Source organism: Aegilops tauschii, chromosome 7, assembly GCF_002575655.3.
Source record: "Aegilops tauschii subsp. strangulata cultivar AL8/78 chromosome 7, Aet v6.0, whole genome shotgun sequence".
In the NCBI taxonomy this organism is placed as follows: domain Eukaryota; kingdom Viridiplantae; phylum Streptophyta; class Magnoliopsida; order Poales; family Poaceae; genus Aegilops; species Aegilops tauschii.
In genome coordinates, this window is record NC_053041.3 from 436,820,875 (window position 1) to 436,837,884 (window position 17,010).

The window sequence follows — 17,010 nt, forward strand, 5'->3', positions numbered from 1 at the left end:
GAGCGTGAAGAAACTTTCGTTGATGAAGTTTGGCGATTTCAAGCGAGGCATATCTTGCTCAGCTCTTGTCTCGCCGCCAATGTCTACATCGGCATGCTTCTCTGACAGACAGTCATCTTGAGGTGGTGCGAGTTCCACTGTTATCCACGGCAGCGACCTCAGCTACTCTGAAGCCTGAACCCCGTCGCCGGCCGAACATCTCAAGTATGTGCACGCTCGATCGTTGTCCTCAGACGTTCGGGAACAATCAACGTGCTAGGGATCAAACTTTATGTATTTTAACAGGTTATAACGGTCACCTTTTGCCTTGAATTTAAGCATAGCATGCTAACATCGCATAAACACATCAGTAAATGCAAGCCACACACGCACTCGACTTCATATATAAGTAATGAATATCCATGACGTCAACAAAATGTCATGATGTAGATCAGGTTCCCATACAAACATGATATCAGCTGGCCTCCTATTCCCAACACAAAGATGAGGCCAGCAATTGCACAGTAGATACATGTGTGCACCCCAGCGTCTGATGTCTGAACTCTCAAGTATTAAAATTTCGATATACAAACTCTACAGCATGCAACCAAAACCCACAGCAAACATGTGAGAACAAGCATACAATACAATCCACGTCATAACTAGGCCAAACTTGCAAGCCCAAGCTACCCATAGCTATGAACAAGAGTCTTCTATCGTGGAGCGATGCTTCTGATCTCACCACACCTCAGGGCAGCCACTTCTTTTAGACTGCAGGCTTGAGCATGCCGATTGTATCATCAAGGTCAGGCAATGAGGATTAAGTGCTTGCAGCTAGGCCAACCTTGTTTTTCATTTCCTATCTTCCGATCAGCATATTTCAATTCTCTACAGTGATGTATGTGGTCTACAACAAGTTCCTCTCAGTTATGATTCTGAGCTTTCACCTACGGATGATTCTGGTTTGGTGTCGGCACTACCAGGGTGTTCGCTTGCATTGCTTGTACTGATATCATTCCCAGATAAGCTAGCATTCGTCGTACCAGGGACATGAGAGGAAGGTGCTAACTCTTCCCCAGACTCCTTGGTATCAACAGTTGATGGCATGTCGCTGCCCTCATTAACCACAACATTTGAACTCTTGTTCAAACTGTTAGTGGAATCATTTCTGCAAGCAATATTTTCATCTAGGGCATCTCCCTCGGAGCTTCGAGTTCCTCGAAGAGCATCCTTCTTGTTATCTTCGATAGCTGAATCAGTGCCCTCATCTTCCAGGTCACCATTATTTCTTTCGTTACAACCAAACTGGTTGTCATGGTCCTGCGGCAATTCACTCAGTGTCTTATCATTCATCAGAACATCCGCCGGTTGCTCCAGGCAATCAACTGTTGGATATCTTGGAACTTCATCATCATCTTCATATGACGACTCTAGGGATTCTCTATTGATCTGTGGCTTAGGGCTAGAGCATTGTGAAGCAGAGGCTTCCTCAAATACTCTGTCAGCAGATTTTCTGCCTTCTATTGTGCCCACTGCTACATCCATATCACCAATATCATGATTAGTATTTCCCTGATGGATCTGTTCTTGAGAACTTGCAACGGAGCCCTGTTCAGGAATAGGTGAAACAACTATAGCAGAATCTGCATCATCCTTGGCAGCAGTTGCGGGAAGAGATTGGAAAGTGTCCCAATCATCATCCCAGTCATCATCGCTAACTTCATTTCCATCCTTCTCTTCGACTGCATCAGCACCAGACGCTATGGCTACAGACACAGGTTTTTTAGTGCTATCCTGAACATTCTGCTGTGATTGTGCACTCGTATTCAACGGCACCATGATCTGACCATGGCTTACTGAAGCCCGGATCATGTCCTACAACAAAAGGCAAGAGCAGAGTGCTTTAAGATGCAAAGAATGCAGATATTTAGCACATCAAAAGATGCCCCAAACCCACATCCCATCAAAAGAAAGCTGCATCGCAGCTGGATATTTAGCATGAAGGTAATCTCAAATTACAAGAGAATGGATCGCAAGGTGACAAAAAATTAGAAGCCATCACGAAAATCAGGATCCAAAAGATGTATAAACAAAAACATTCACGTGATGAATGACAAGCATATACTAATGCACAATACCTGAAGCTGCTGTCTTTTTGTAGGTGGTGCTGACAGCATTACATCTTTGATCTGTATGGCGGCTGACGGAATCTGAATAAAATGAGAGAACAACTTCTTGGAGATGGTATTTACTTCAGTAAGTTCCTGAAAGGTATCCGCTTAGACAGACATTAACACCAAACTTGATACTATACACATGATATAAAACTGGGAAAAAGATATCGATTTGCTACCTGTGAAGCATTCTCATCGGACAAATAGAAAACCATCAGTAAGGCATCCAACAGAAGTACTGTAGCCTCTTGCTGGTATTTCTGTGATTGTGCTAGTGTGTGGAAGAGGAAAAGCAATTTTAAACAATCATCAATCACATTGACAGATTCCTGGCTTGAACAATTCTGGAGAAGGAAAGCTGTCAAAGCATGCCATCTGATTTCGTAGAAATGTCAATAATATCAAAATTAATACAGCTGCAAACAGTACCTTCAATGCAGTTTGCATCAAATCAAACACATCTCCTAGTAATTCCCCAAGCAATATCATAAAAGAATGAGTCTCTGTTTGTGAAACTTCAGTTAGCTCTCTCTGAGCACAAGTTTTCAGCACATGTATCCCCAGCATTTGAACCTGATTGGTCAAACCATCTTCTTAGCTACTAACACAATCTGAAATGTTAGGTGCACATAGTAGGCAAAGCCAGTTAGATACCTGCATGTTGGTGCTACGAAGTGATCCCTGAATAATGTGTATGCAATGCCTAAAGCTGCCACACATATGCACATCATTCTTAGCACCATTTTCATTAAGAAATTCAATCTCGTGAACAAGTTTTGCAAGAGCAATGACTTCTCCGGAACAAAAAAATAGTATCTTCGCCAACAGCCTGTAGGAATCAGAAATCTTGTTTTCCAGCATTGAAATCCTATTATCACATTCTGTACAGAAGTATGCCAACAGGCTAATCAAAGCTCCTAATGCAACTTGCGGATTGGTGTGCACATCACCTGGTTCAGCTCTTTCTGCAAAACAGACAACATTAATATATATAGCCCTTTTCAGTCAGCACTTACGGGCAGAAAAGTTTAAAGCTACCTATGATTTTCCTTTTGGCAAAATTCTGTTTTTGGTACATATGGCAAACATAGATACTCGTATTTTCCAGACTGGTTTGACCAGTCTCCAGTAGTTTACTGAACCTCGAGATGCATACAGAAAGGACTAAGAGCAATTTTAGATATTTATTATGTTTTCAAGGAAATTCTGAAATATGCAGATATTGTACGGACACAAGCAAAAAGTTCTCTTAAAGGAAGTAGGTCAAGAACAACAGGAAGATGCTACCTCTAAAGCACTTCTTCATGAAAGGCAAGATATTATGCAGAAAGGAGATGATATTTGACAAGCACTGATCAGTCGAGACTAGTTGAGACGATTGATGCGATGTGGATAGCAGTACCATCATTAGCTTCCACAAATGCTGCCACATGAATTAAGCTATTAGCTTTCATAAGTCACAAAAGGCAATAAGGAATTTTTACACGCAGTCAGAGATATTAGCTCGGGTTGCGTCATATCACTACCTTATTGTTCATTCGGCAACCCATAGTCTCACTTGCAGAAGATAGTTCAGGAAGTAAGTTGTTACTTGGCAATTCCTGGGAATTTCCATCCCTGCTGCAATGAGAGAGAAAAAGGAACCAATTGCCAATATTATGCTGAGGAAAGAAGAAATAATCACGAGCCCATAAAATGGGATTCGGAGTTAAGTACATTATGGTAGAAATACCTTCGAAGTACCATGGCAAGACAATGAGAGTATAACTCTAATGCAACAAAGACAAAGTCTTCCTCCTCAAAAAACTTGTCAGGGCAGAGTCTTATAATCTTCAAGAGGAAAAACGTGTTAGTTAAATAGCCATGAAAGCATGTTGAAATAGAGCAAATCAACGGATGCCCCAAATTCCAAACCAGCAGCAATACTTTTATGGCACAAAGGTGCAATGTTCCCACAAGCTTTTAGCACACATGAATAAATGATGATCTTATATTCAAAAAAGAAACAATAGTAGCAAGTCCTTTTTTCTTGAGATAACAAAAAAGCCACGGGTCTTGATGCATTGATAGATAGAATTAAATAAGTTGTCACAGACTAGGCGTGGATGGTAATGTGAACTGTAACCCTTCGTGCCAACCGCCACTCAAGAGTCGTGCCTCTGCTTGGATGGCAGACATCAGCTTAGCGATGACGATCGTTGAAGAGGGCAGCATTTCGGCACTTAAATCTACTATGCGTAGAGCATAGCAAGGCTACACCCCTCCATTGCACCATGGGCATGCTGCGCATCGTGAATATCTACAGCTCTACAAAGTCATCTCCAGACCCAGGTGGCTGTCCAGTGGATTGAATCCATGACAGAATCTCACGCCAAAGCTGCTGCGATCAAGAGATGTTGCACCGTTTCTGGTGCTTGGTCCAACAGCAGACAAGGATTAGCATGTGGTAGCTAGTGCCTAGGCAGATACTCCGCTGTCCAACACCAATCCTGGCAGGCTAGCCGTCTGAATACCTGCCTTAACACAGCTGGGCACAAGATTGTAAACCTCTGGGCAAACTCCATGATGGTGCAGCACTCAGTTGCACCGTCATAAAGTCCAGCAGGGGCAGGACCCCCCCCCCCCCCCCCCCCCGGCGTAGGATTTTGCTGCTAATTTGCTACAAGCAGTGACATCAGTATTTTTTGCTGCTGAAAATCTATTTTTCAATAGTTTGGCCCTCCCTAACTTGTTTTTGCAGAACTTGGCCCCCCTGATACATATTTTCTGGCTCCGCCACTGTTGTCATGGATTATGAGTTCTACAAATGAATGTGCATTAGTTTGTAGGCACAATTGCCGGAAGCTTAGGAGAGAGGCACGATACTAGCATCTAGCCAAAGAGCTTAGCCAAGAGATGTATCAGGCTAATTCGCCTGATCTCACATAGTGTTTCTCCCAGATCAGCACAATCAATGCTTAATTCAGGTAAATTTGTCAGACGCAGCAGTTTTCACTGTGTCTCGATGCTTTGACAACTTTGGAAGTGAAATCATTTTGTCCCGGCGCCTTGTTCCTGGGGAGTCATTTGAGAACACCCCAAAATACAAACCCCAACTCTAGCAGGTTTGTCAGAAGTGGACCCCTTGTGGGAGGGTTTTGACTAATTGTGCATCACATATACAAATTAAGGTGCCAGATTGACATTCACGAGTGGTCGGACCAAGATGATCCCATGCTGCAAGGCATTGCAATTTACCAATTCATATCATAGTTTTGCTGCCCAGGCATCCATTCCGAATTTACATTATAATAAGCCGAGTGTGTGTTTATGTTGGTTTTCTTATGAACTTGTTTTCAACTTTCATCTTCTTTCTTTGCATTTTCACGTGTACTAATAATCATATATCCTCAAACATATTATACATAAGGATAATGTTCACATTCAGGAGTGCTCATGATGAAAGCACGATGAATTGTGATTGGTAGATTACCTTTGAGAACAGAGATACAACAGGAGCACCAGAGCAATCAGCATATATTAGAGCCTGCATTGATGCAAATTGCTAACGTAAGAATGGCCTTGAGAAGGATATGACACAATTAATAAAGTCGAACTCACAACTAAATAGAAGAATAAACAGTAACACATCTAAGCAAGCAGCTTCATATCTTTTTTGATAACCTCAGACCTGCATACCAATTTGCAACTGTGCAATCACCCAAAGATGTCCATGGAGTTAAAGAACACTGATGGCGTATCAGAATTGCATCTAGTCATCTTATCATTTGGAAACATGAATAGTGTTTAGTTGGGTATGCCGACGCAAGTTCCCTCAGAAACAGAAATAACTAAGATGTAAGACTCTCTTGTCATATTAAAAGCTAAATACTTGAGCTTATTAGCCAACGGTAGAGACTGCCATGGCCAAAGTTGCTCCCTTGCATTGAAATTTGCATGGCTATAGTAGGCTCAACCGCTCTACTAACTCAAGGTTGGCAGAAATATACTCAAAACTAAACTAGAGAACCATCGCACTCATCAAATGTGTATATGCACCTAGTAATGCATACATTAGCACTATACTTAGATTCCCATCATAACCAAGAATACAAGTAAATATCGAGAATAGAGCCGAGTGCACTGACCTGAAGGAGTTCCTGGCAAATATCGACTGAAAGGAAATCCTTGCTGAAAAAGGCTTCAGTTGTGAGGGACAATAACACAGGTAAGACTTGATCACATGGCCTTGGATTATCTAGTCCATAGAAAACAATGTTCGAAAAAAAATTCTCTTTGCTACAGTCAAGCTTCATCTTGACAGAACCATTCACCGTTGATTGGTGTGAATGAAATAGCACAAGGACAGATAGTCCCCAGAGAAACTGGAAATCACTTTGCTCCAATTTGACCATACTACGTCCAGAGATAAACATGTGTTCATGAACATCTTCAGAATCATCCGCGCCGAACTCCACAGGAGCTGCATCAAGAGCTGTTGCCTGGAGAATCAGTGCCCAAACTTCATCAAGATACTTCTGTACCTTCAACGAGACCAATAATGACTGAATTCCATCAAGGAATGGCTTGTGCTGTTTAAAGAAAACAATGTAGGTCATTTCCTAATCTTAGGTGTGCAGTAATTGGAGTTTGACGGATGGTCTTACATTAATTCTTGAATGCAAGCCAAAGATTATAGAAAAGTAATCCTTGAGGGCTCCAACCCAATATTTCCCCAATAGCGTTGAGCTATTTGCTAGTAAAGGTGCCAGCTGCTGGTGTTCATCAGGAACATTTTCCTTTGCCCTCAAGAATTGATAGGTGTAACATTTTACTGCAGCATGCGCTGTAAGAAGGCGCACTTTGATCTGTATGATTGCACAGCATAGATCAGAAACAATGAAGGTACCAGATACTGAAAACAAAAACAGAAGAGATGTATCACTACAGAAGAAAATCTAGGAGAAATACCTTACACACAACCCAGTCAGCAAAAGATGGGTAAAAAAGGTCCTCTATATCACTTAGTGGACGGGATATTAGCAAAAAGAGACGATTAAGGGCTACTTTGTCCCCACCAATGACGCTGCTCGTCATAACCTGGTGTTAATGAGCATAGTTGTTTATAAGTGGAGATCAATATCAAAGGGAAAGAACAGGATTCATTTAGGGATAGAGCTTTCACCTTTGTAGCAAGTTCAAGGCCAGCCTCCAATAGAAGTGGACCAGAAGTAGTACTTATTGCCGTTTTAACAGCTGAAACAAGCTGAGCCTGCATTTTGAAGTACGCAACAGTGCATCAAATAATTGGTCAATCACTTGGTTAATTTATATCAGCATAGATGATTTGTCCGCATACATCTGCCGCATGCATGTATTGGATTACACAGTAAGAACACAGGCCATCAAGAATTTCTTTTTTGCTCAAAACTGCTATTAGGAAGTGATGAGATCAGAGAATCACCTGAAATTGTTCTAACAAGATATGTCCAGGAAATTCAGGATCCACTGTCATGCCAAACTAGAAAAAAAAATGGCCCAGGTTGAGTTTAACAGAGTAAATAATTTAAAATAGATAATTAGAGGACTAATATAATCACAGGAAAGGATTCATACAAAAAGATAGATAATTTAAAAATCTCAATTCGGTACTCAATATCCCTGGTGAAACAATTATAAGGACTACCACATGATTTGTGCAAGCAAATAACAGGACTGCATTATTGCATGATAGACAGACTAGACTTACCAGGTGCCTAAATCATTTCAGGACACATGTACAACATTATACTTCGCAAAACAATGTACTATAGTTTCACGGCATTTTAAAGGCAACACAATATGCATGGTCAACAAGCCTTGACCAGTTCTTCCATATTATAATTCAAGTCACAGATGTTTGCCTTAGAATTGCTATAAAGTGAATGGTTGATTGCATGAACAACTTATATATTTATGTCAAGGCCTATATCTTTGGAAGAGCTGAGATACCTTGTCCATAATCAAACATAAAAGCTGCACGCCTATCGGTTGCATGCCCTCAAACTGTCCAGTACTTATCTGCCATGCAAATGTAGTTGTTAGCTTTAAACAGGCAAATTTGACTTAAGAACTTCTTTCAGATGGTTCTATGGTCTGCATGTAAGATCTGTTTTATGTTTGGACCTGATACGAAAGCGAGACCAACTCCTGTAGCTTAAGCACGAGCCAATCATTTGATAAATAAGTCCCCTTAGCTATTGCACTCCTTGCCAACAAGAGATCAAAATGAGCTGGTTCTGTTCCAACTGCAACCGGTACATGGCTAACACATCTGTTTTAACCAATAGAAAGTACAAATGATGAGTGGGAAACAAAAAATATTACGTTGTATCTTCAGAAAAGTTTGGGCTCGATAGAAGCAAAAGTCATATGCACAACATACTCTGCTGCAAATACCCTAGTGCGGTATCTGAGGTGCTTATTTCTTCGAGAAAACTGACTCGATATAGGAGCAGACCAGTTTACTTGCTCCTGCTTTGGGCCGGAAATCATATTGTCGTCATCTTCTCCATACACATCATTCTCATGTGTACTGTCAACGGAATCATATCCAGAACTGGTCAGACCTTCACTCATATTTCTTGTAACTGATGTAGCAAGAACCTGAATGGCAAAAAAGAATCAACATAAGCCATACCAACTCCAAAGCATGAATTCTCCTCCTGAAGAATTATGTACCAACACTTGGAAGGAACTAATACACATGTTTATCATCACGTATACTAGATCCATGAAGAATGTACCACAGTGTCACCAATCTATGATTCGCTTACTGAGAATATGCGCTCATGATGAGAATCAACAAATTCAGAGGCAAGAAAATGTTTAGCATATAGTACCAAAAGCCTTCTGTCAGCGCGCATGCAAATAGGAAGACAGGTATTGAGATAAGAAATGCCATCATGCTACAATTAAATTGCATAGAACATACTAGTTGCAAGAATCTATAGCATTTTGCATGATTCTCTTTTCGAGACAAGGAACAGTATGCCAGTAGAGATATGATATCTACCCTCGGCGCAGAATGAATAATCAGAACATTAAAAGGATATATGCCATCGCAGATAATTATTGTGATGCATGTCTCTCTTCATGATGGGGATAAACTAGTCTTAGGAACTAAACACAACATATTGAAACTCAATGCAAGGCCTATTAAACATACCATATTCCGCAGAACGGCTAACCATCGAGATGGATGCAGTGGACATGATGTATATAATAAGCGAATAATAGTAGCCCGAACCAATGTTGCTATTCTGCACATTTGAAAACTGAAAATTAATTTCCATCTCACAACTGACAAGAACATTTTATAATAGTAATAAATTTTCCACCTTCCAAACAATGATTTTATAGAAATATTAATCCAAAATAAGTGTCAGCAATACACATATGTACAAGCATTGAATGGAAGGTGATACAATATGTATGTCCTCTGTTTGCACAACGCACATAGATGACATTTTGGGCATACAATATTTTCAGTATGTTTGTTAAACAATACCATGGCGTTTACACCCTCAAAGAGAATGTTCCGCATTTACTACGAGACCCTTGCCCTTCTTAAGTGTTCAGTAGAAAATGCTGTCAACCATTCTCTTTGAAACTGTAAACGCCTAGTATTTCACAGTTTCCCATCCATAATAAATACCCTTGTGTTTGTTAAGCTTCATGCACTAGCCAACGCAAGAAAAAGTCCGAACTGATGGAAAGGGCTAGGCAATCCACATATACACTTCAACACTCCCTCTCACGTGTGACACGGGAAGTCAACACATGGATAGACTCAGAGGTATGGCTCAAGAGGCCTATACGTGGACACAAAGGAGGGAACAACAATTTTGAATAAATTGCGAAAGCCAGGACTTGTACTCAAGACCTTAGGCCCTGATACCATGTTAAGCTTCATGCACTAGCCAACGCAACCAAAAGTCCAAACTGATGGAAAGGGCTAGGCAATCCACATATGAACTTCAACAGTGTTATCCATATATAAATTCCCTAAGCGGCGGTGGCCCTATATTGGCTGCATTTGATGTGCATACACAAGCATCTAATATGGCAGCCAGAGATTGGATTTAACATCGCTCATTCAAAGGAGTAATTAAGTGGGATAGAATGCCATGCAAAGCTCAATATGATGATGGTAAGAAGCCTAGAACGTCATGCAAAGATGAACATATGGGAGTATAATATGATGACGGTAAGAAGCTATACATGGGAGCCAAAATATGACATACTGGCACCTAACACCGGCACTCCATCCCTTCAGTTGTACGGTTGCACTAGTCCACCTTTACTTTGGTAAATATATAATATAATCGTGGTAAGAAGCTACAGATGGGTGCAAAAATATAGCATGCTGCCACCTTATGATGGCACACTGACAAATATGACAATGCCAGCCTTGGCATCTTTGTATTATGCAGCAAAAGGACAGCATCATCATAGCACGATGATGCATGCGAAGACAGGAGGATATATTTCAACCAATATGGAAATTCAAAACCTAATAAGAACTAGCTTGGACACGAAAAGATTATAACTACTAGGTGCGAAGAATACAGGATATACCACAGATGCAACACACACACACACACACACCAATGGTAGTAACATACTCTGAGTCGGTTTCCCCATCAAGCATACTGAACAGATTCTCTTCGATGTTCTCATTGATCATTGCAGCCTGACATAGAAGATTCAGCGGCAAATAAGACAAGCGGAAGTAATTGCATAGGATTCTTCCACAACAGGAAATTCTGGATAAAACATATGTATTCTTACCATATAAAGATGCCAAAAAATGTTATAGCATCAAAGAGGTCATTCAAGTTTATTCAAGTGAAAGAGCTAAAAATTTAATTGATTAATGAACTAGCTGTCCATCAAACTCATATTAAAATGTTATCAGTGACAAATCAAACATCAATTTGAAAAATATGACAAAATAATATAACGACATCAGATCTTCCTGCATACAAAGTTAATGGCATCCAAAATGGCAGAGTTGGCAGTAATTAGTGAGTGCTTATTGCTAACACACTTACTGCTACTGGATTTTACTTTACGTAGTAAAGATTACATGCATATTTTCCAGAAATAGCAATAAGTTTAGACAGTTACCCTTGTAAGAAAATTTGCATGCACAGGTAGCTTTTACATTAAAATAAGACAAATCAGTATGAGAATTTATGCCAAATAATATAGTGACAAGCAATCAAAAATAAATCCTCATTTCCATGCTATGTACTCCCTCCGTCCGGGTTTATTGGGCCCTTGGACCAAAACTTAGAGACCAAGGCAACCTCGAACGCAGAGATATAGCTTTGATTAGAACCAGTAGTTAAGCATGTATTATTGCCGATAAACCAGGCCGCCGGGATCGCAGTAACTGTGCCTGTGATTTTCCTGGAAAGCGCACGAATGCATGCTCACGTGCGCGCTAATCGTGGCTGCATGGCCAATCAGGACCATTAAAGATGCGTGTGCTAGCTGTTTCTTGAAACGTCCCGCGCTTTAAAACTGCACGCGAGATTAATTCGGGAGAAAATCGAGGGCTTCCCCCTGCAGGGGCCTTGTAAAACTGTACGCGTGAGTGTTGCTTACGGGCCCAATAAACCCGGACGGAGGTAGTACAACATAAAGCGGAAAATTATAACTTTTATGCAAATGATACTAGAGACTGTCAGGTATTTGGACTGAAGCACTAAAATAAAGGGTTTCAGCTTGCATGCCTTACCGGGTCTCTTTCGATCAGATGACGCAATGTCGACACTGCTAAATACCTATGGCTTGGCTGTTACAAAAGTAGGCCACAGTAAGGGAAGGGAATGCTAATATCGAAGTAAATGAATACGCACTACGGCATAACCTACCTGTTTACAGAAAGGAGATGTTAATAAGAAAGTAAACAACTACACAGGACCGCGTACCTGTCTTGAGAAAAGCGTTGGGACAAGACTTCGAACATGGGAATGCACAGGAACAGCTTGAGGAGCAAAAAGAACAAGCTGCTGAGCAAACCTAACTGATCTGCAACATACAAGAGAAAATACTTTGAGCACTACATCCAAAGCTGACCTCTCCTAATCACCTACTTGTTAAAGAAAATAGATATTATTTATGATCATTACGTACTCTAGAAGTGTAGCCGTTTCATTTGAGGAGCTTATCTCTGCAATGACAGACTGAACTTAACAATATGAGTCGTGTGAACAACTTCCTCTAGAAACAAAAAAGGAGAAAAATAGCTGCAAGTTCATGTCTCTTAAAGACAGTAAATGGTCCCTCCATTACTAGATACATGTCATTCTAGCAACATGCACGAGAACTCAAGCACAAGAGAGACTTAACAAGATGAACTTTACACTGTTCATTAGTTCAATACCCTCTGTATTATACTTTACATAGCTATACCCAGAAGTTTTCGTTATGGAAGATATGTGACATGTGCATCCCAAAGCGGTAGAATGACATGTGAACCTTGAAGTGGTAAAATGACATGTATGAACAAAACTAAAAGGGTAGACTGACATGTATATTCATTAATAAGACATTAATTATTAGCAAGATCCAATGAAAAATAGGCCGGACCTTCCTTTTTCTTGAATAAAGGTTACCAGAAAATTATAGAGAAAAAATTGTCCAACCTTGCAGCGTGAAAAGAATATGCTACCCGGAGCAAGTTCAGGACCGAGAACTGCCACTATTGCATTGATAAGATGGCCTATTTCCTGTCTAAAATCCACGTAACCATTTTCTTCCAACAGAAGAATTTCCATAGCAAGGAAAAGTGTCCCCTGTGTAACAACATATCAAAGCACCCATTACAAATTTACAATCAGCAGTACAAGAATACAATTATTATGCAACTAGTGGGCGAAATAAAGGCACAAAAGGTGATATTAAGAGGTAGGCCTGCTTGGTTGGTGCCTAGCATGCCGCATTTCGCCACACTACATGTTAGGCAAATTTGCCTGAGTTCGTCACCCTGTTTGGTTAGAGGCGGCACTTGTACCAAGATACATTTCCTACAGCATGGGCCCGACCACTGACTGAGAAAGGTGTGACAAGATTTTCTTTGGTTTGGCAACATGGCTTTCACTTTCATTGCCTGGTAATTTGCCAAAAAAGTGGTTTTGCCACACTATACCTAAGCTTAGATATGGCAAGGTTAGCTTTGAACCAAGCATGCCCCTAGTATACCAACCAAAGATACCCTAATTCCACGAAACTGAGATGTTTAATAAGTGTGAAGGCGAATTGCATGGAAGGATCCCTCCTGATTAAGTGTATCCATGGATGTTTGACAGTAAATGGAAATTGCTTTGCCAAAGTGGCACAGTTATGATGCTAAACATGTAGATCCACATGTTACTCTCAAATAGGATAATATTCCACATGTTTCCCTTGAGATAAAAAATGGTGAGGACTACAATCCCTGCATCTCATACCCCTATTTAAGAGATGTTAAACAAAAATGTACTTAATACCGGTGTGTTCTGGTGTGTTGTATAAATCCTCGCACCATCAACACAACAGCGTAGATAGTTCACAAAAACTGCATGGCATGTATGAAAGATGACAAAAACCAAAAGGAAACTAACAATACTATTGAAACCTATGCATGGCTGCCACATTACAAGATTTCTCTGCGTATGAAAATCTGATGAGAATGTAATTACTAAGATGGTGTAAGAACAGTCACTGAAAACCTTTGCACAGCAAGTGTATAACTCACTAGGTCGAATTCATACACAATTCATTGCTCGAAAAGAGTGTTACAACTTATGAAATAAGACTGACGAAAAATACCTGAACCTGGGAAACGTAAGACAAGCCAGCAGCTTCGATGGTCAAAAGAAGAGCATGGAGTGACCACAACTGCAGGTTAGAATTAGAACTCTTACTCAAATGAGACAGCGAGTTCACAGTTAGAGTGACCAGAGTAGATAATGCCATTCCCCCTGCACTGCACCAACAAAAAGAGCATTACTGCAGTGAACTCCACGTGTCAAACATACCCACAGAAACTAACTCCACATAGGTAACAACTTACCCTATAGACACCACTACATCTCCCCACATAATCCAAATAAATAAACAAGGTGACACATGCTTCTAACGAGCAATTTCACATACATAAGACAGTTAAATACTAGAACTGATATACTCCCTCCGTTCCAAAATAAGTGTCTCAACTTTATACTAACTTTAGTACAAAGTTGTACCAATCTTGAGACACTTATTTTGGGACGGAGGGAGTAACATATATGTACGACTAGTCCAATGCATTTGCTACACATGAGACAGAAAAAAATATTACAAGCTCTAACCACGCCCTAAATTTTTAATTGCAGCTCTCAGACTTCTTCAAATTACAAATTAGCCCAATTTTTCCTTTTTGAACCCTAGACACATATTTTAAATTTAAGGCTCTGCTGCAATTCCCAGCCATGGTCCATGCCAACATAGCCCAATCTTTTTTTCCTTTTTGAACCCTAGAGGCCTAGACACATTTCTTTAACTTAAGGCTCTGCTGCAATTCTCAACCATGGTCCATGCCAACATAGCCCAATTTTTCCTTTTTGAACCCTAGACACATTTTTTTAATTAAAGGCTCTGCTGGAATTCCCAACCATGGTCCATGCCAACATGCACCGAACCACCACCATTGTACTTGGCCCCTGCCATCCCCTCGAGTTTGCCGTCGTCAACCTTATGCCACACCATACCCCCTAACTTCACGGCCGTTGACCTTTTGTTGGATTGCATAATGGTAAAATCAGACAGAACCACCAGTTGTTGCTGCAGTTTGCTAAAATGGAGGCATGCACATGCTACAGAGTTTTTGTAACCAGCAACGACATTAAGCAATTTCATTGATTAGTGTTATTATTAAGGGTAGTTCAGGAGTTGAGACACAAAATTGCTCTACTAACTTGCTTAATTTCCATATTTTCCCTCTTAATTTTTGTCCAATCCCCGAGACTTAAGGGGAGCACTCTCCGGTCTACTCAGTGAGGTCATGCACCATGGTGTACTAGTGTGATTTTGTGTACACACATCGCAGGGTGGCTATTTAGGATTTAGTTATGAGATTTCCTTTTTGTGGGATAGCTAGGATTTGTTCTTGCTAGCTCTTTCTCTGGTTTTATTTTAGTTGCTTTTTACAACTGGGAGTTGGGGAGACAAAGAGGAAAAGTGTCATCACCATTCACCAGAGTCTCTATACTAGTACAGAAACTGATAGAAATACAAATTACAAAAGCGAGATGATTTAAACTTTGCGGGTACAAGCCTGTGCAATGCAAGCTAGCTCAAACTAGCCTAACCAAGCTTGATGTAGGTTTGGCTCCTCCATACTTATGCAACACAAATGACGAAATATTTGTGTTAACACAGTACTGAACATATCGAAGTAAGGTGAGCAATATCCCAGGTGACCAAAAAAAAGGCTTCCGCCAGGTAAAGCCTGAACTGTCTTTTATAGGGAGAGGAAGAATAAATACAATAATAAGCAGAACTTACGTTCGATGAATGCATCCCAATGAAAGTGCAACCGATGCTGCATAGCTCAGATCCACTGGTGTTACTAGCTCTCCAAGAAGGGAACGAGCCTAGTAAATTCAAAAACCACTTCCATTACTATAGTCTAGAAGATGAAAATGTATCTGGGGAGAAATGAAATGCATAACCATCTACAACATGCCTGGAGAGTGGAGAGTATGAAGGATAAAGTGCATAACTGATAAAAAATTGTAGTAATTTTATACAAAAATTCAAAGTTGACAAAGCAGGCAAATATTAATATTAAGTGCAAAAGTATGACCACACTCAAGAGACAAACCATTCTTGCGGTGAATATATCATTCCCAGTGCGTGCCAGTAAACCAAGACCCTCACATGCTGCCCGCCGTTGTGCTGTAGAAATTTCACTCTCCCCTAGGATGCCCTGATGCCAGTAATCACGTTAAATTTTTTTTGGTGTGTGTGTGTGTGGGGGGGGGGGGGGGGGGGGGGGGGGTAGTTTCGCAAATTTGATCTGTACTCTGTACGCATACTTTACCTTGAATATAGATTGGATCATACTAAATATATCAGTTGGCAATGATTGAGCGCCACGTAAAGTCAGTAACTCCTGAACAGAGAGCACGATGATATTAAAATTAAGAAAACAAATTAGACTGTTAGCGCTCTCAGCTTATAACAAATATTAGAAGTACCTTTAGCCCTGACAATAGAGCAACACAGGCATTTGAAACAAGAAACATATACCAAGAGTACTTCTTCCCAGCCTTGAGGCACTGGTCAATATTGTTCAGGAGTCTTATCTTGGCAGTATTGTCCTGTCAATAGGCATATGAACAAACAAAAATAGAAAATCATTAATCAACAAAAGCAGAATTCCCAAGTTAAAAATGAACGAGTCGCTGAAGTTAACTGCACCTGACATGCAAAGATAGAACCATAGCACAGAAGCATCTGATTAACCAGCATTTTGCTTACTGATTCTGGCTTCAATAAGAAAAACAAACATATATTAGCCCATTCAGAGTGTGCACCTGACTGTAGAAAGTCGATGGCATCCACATGTATCAACAGTAATAAGCTTAGTTGAAGTTTGGATTAATACATAAGGAAGTTACTAATGAGTAAGTGAACAACCGATCAAAAACACTGCAAACATTATCCCAGTTCAAACATAACTTCAGTGTGTGACTGATAAGTGATCATAGCCTCATAGGACACACTCGCTATCCTGTACCCTTACTCAGTCCTCACACTGGATGCTATTTTCCTATTTATAATTCTTCGCACAATTTTGTTC

General features: G+C 40.4%; 1 protein-coding gene across 3 annotated transcripts in view; it reads right to left on the reverse strand.

Annotated features, from left to right (window-relative positions):
• Window positions 1–350: 350 nt before the first annotated feature.
• The window catches only part of LOC109744378 (protein SWEETIE), a 32,089-nt gene continuing 15,429 nt past the window's right edge, over window positions 351–17,010 (reverse strand). For 2 of the 3 annotated variants that reach the window (XM_020303488.4, XM_020303489.4), the window contains exons 20-48: window positions 16,629–16,697; window positions 16,406–16,528; window positions 16,249–16,320; window positions 16,030–16,134; window positions 15,711–15,799; window positions 13,995–14,151; window positions 12,830–12,979; window positions 12,318–12,367; window positions 12,113–12,212; window positions 11,920–11,976; window positions 10,799–10,866; window positions 9,340–9,433; window positions 8,557–8,777; window positions 8,298–8,445; window positions 8,124–8,192; window positions 7,597–7,653; window positions 7,318–7,404; window positions 7,104–7,232; window positions 6,800–7,000; window positions 6,281–6,724; window positions 5,626–5,679; window positions 3,886–3,983; window positions 3,680–3,773; window positions 3,441–3,576; window positions 2,808–3,118; window positions 2,583–2,726; window positions 2,333–2,497; window positions 2,118–2,243; window positions 351–1,854 (exon numbers count right to left, since the gene is read on the reverse strand). In XM_020303488.4, the coding sequence (XP_020159077.1) occupies window positions 907–1,854; window positions 2,118–2,243; window positions 2,333–2,497; window positions 2,583–2,726; window positions 2,808–3,118; window positions 3,441–3,576; window positions 3,680–3,773; window positions 3,886–3,983; window positions 5,626–5,679; window positions 6,281–6,724; window positions 6,800–7,000; window positions 7,104–7,232; window positions 7,318–7,404; window positions 7,597–7,653; window positions 8,124–8,192; window positions 8,298–8,445; window positions 8,557–8,777; window positions 9,340–9,433; window positions 10,799–10,866; window positions 11,920–11,976; window positions 12,113–12,212; window positions 12,318–12,367; window positions 12,830–12,979; window positions 13,995–14,151; window positions 15,711–15,799; window positions 16,030–16,134; window positions 16,249–16,320; window positions 16,406–16,528; window positions 16,629–16,697 (4,566 nt within the window). In that variant the 3' untranslated portion in view covers window positions 351–906. The remainder of the gene's footprint in view (window positions 1,855–2,117; window positions 2,244–2,332; window positions 2,498–2,582; window positions 2,727–2,807; window positions 3,119–3,440; window positions 3,577–3,679; window positions 3,774–3,885; window positions 3,984–5,625; window positions 5,680–6,280; window positions 6,725–6,799; window positions 7,001–7,103; window positions 7,233–7,317; window positions 7,405–7,596; window positions 7,654–8,123; window positions 8,193–8,297; window positions 8,446–8,556; window positions 8,778–9,339; window positions 9,434–10,798; window positions 10,867–11,919; window positions 11,977–12,112; window positions 12,213–12,317; window positions 12,368–12,829; window positions 12,980–13,994; window positions 14,152–15,710; window positions 15,800–16,029; window positions 16,135–16,248; window positions 16,321–16,405; window positions 16,529–16,628; window positions 16,698–17,010) is intronic. The other variant, XM_020303491.4, reaches the window with a different exon arrangement.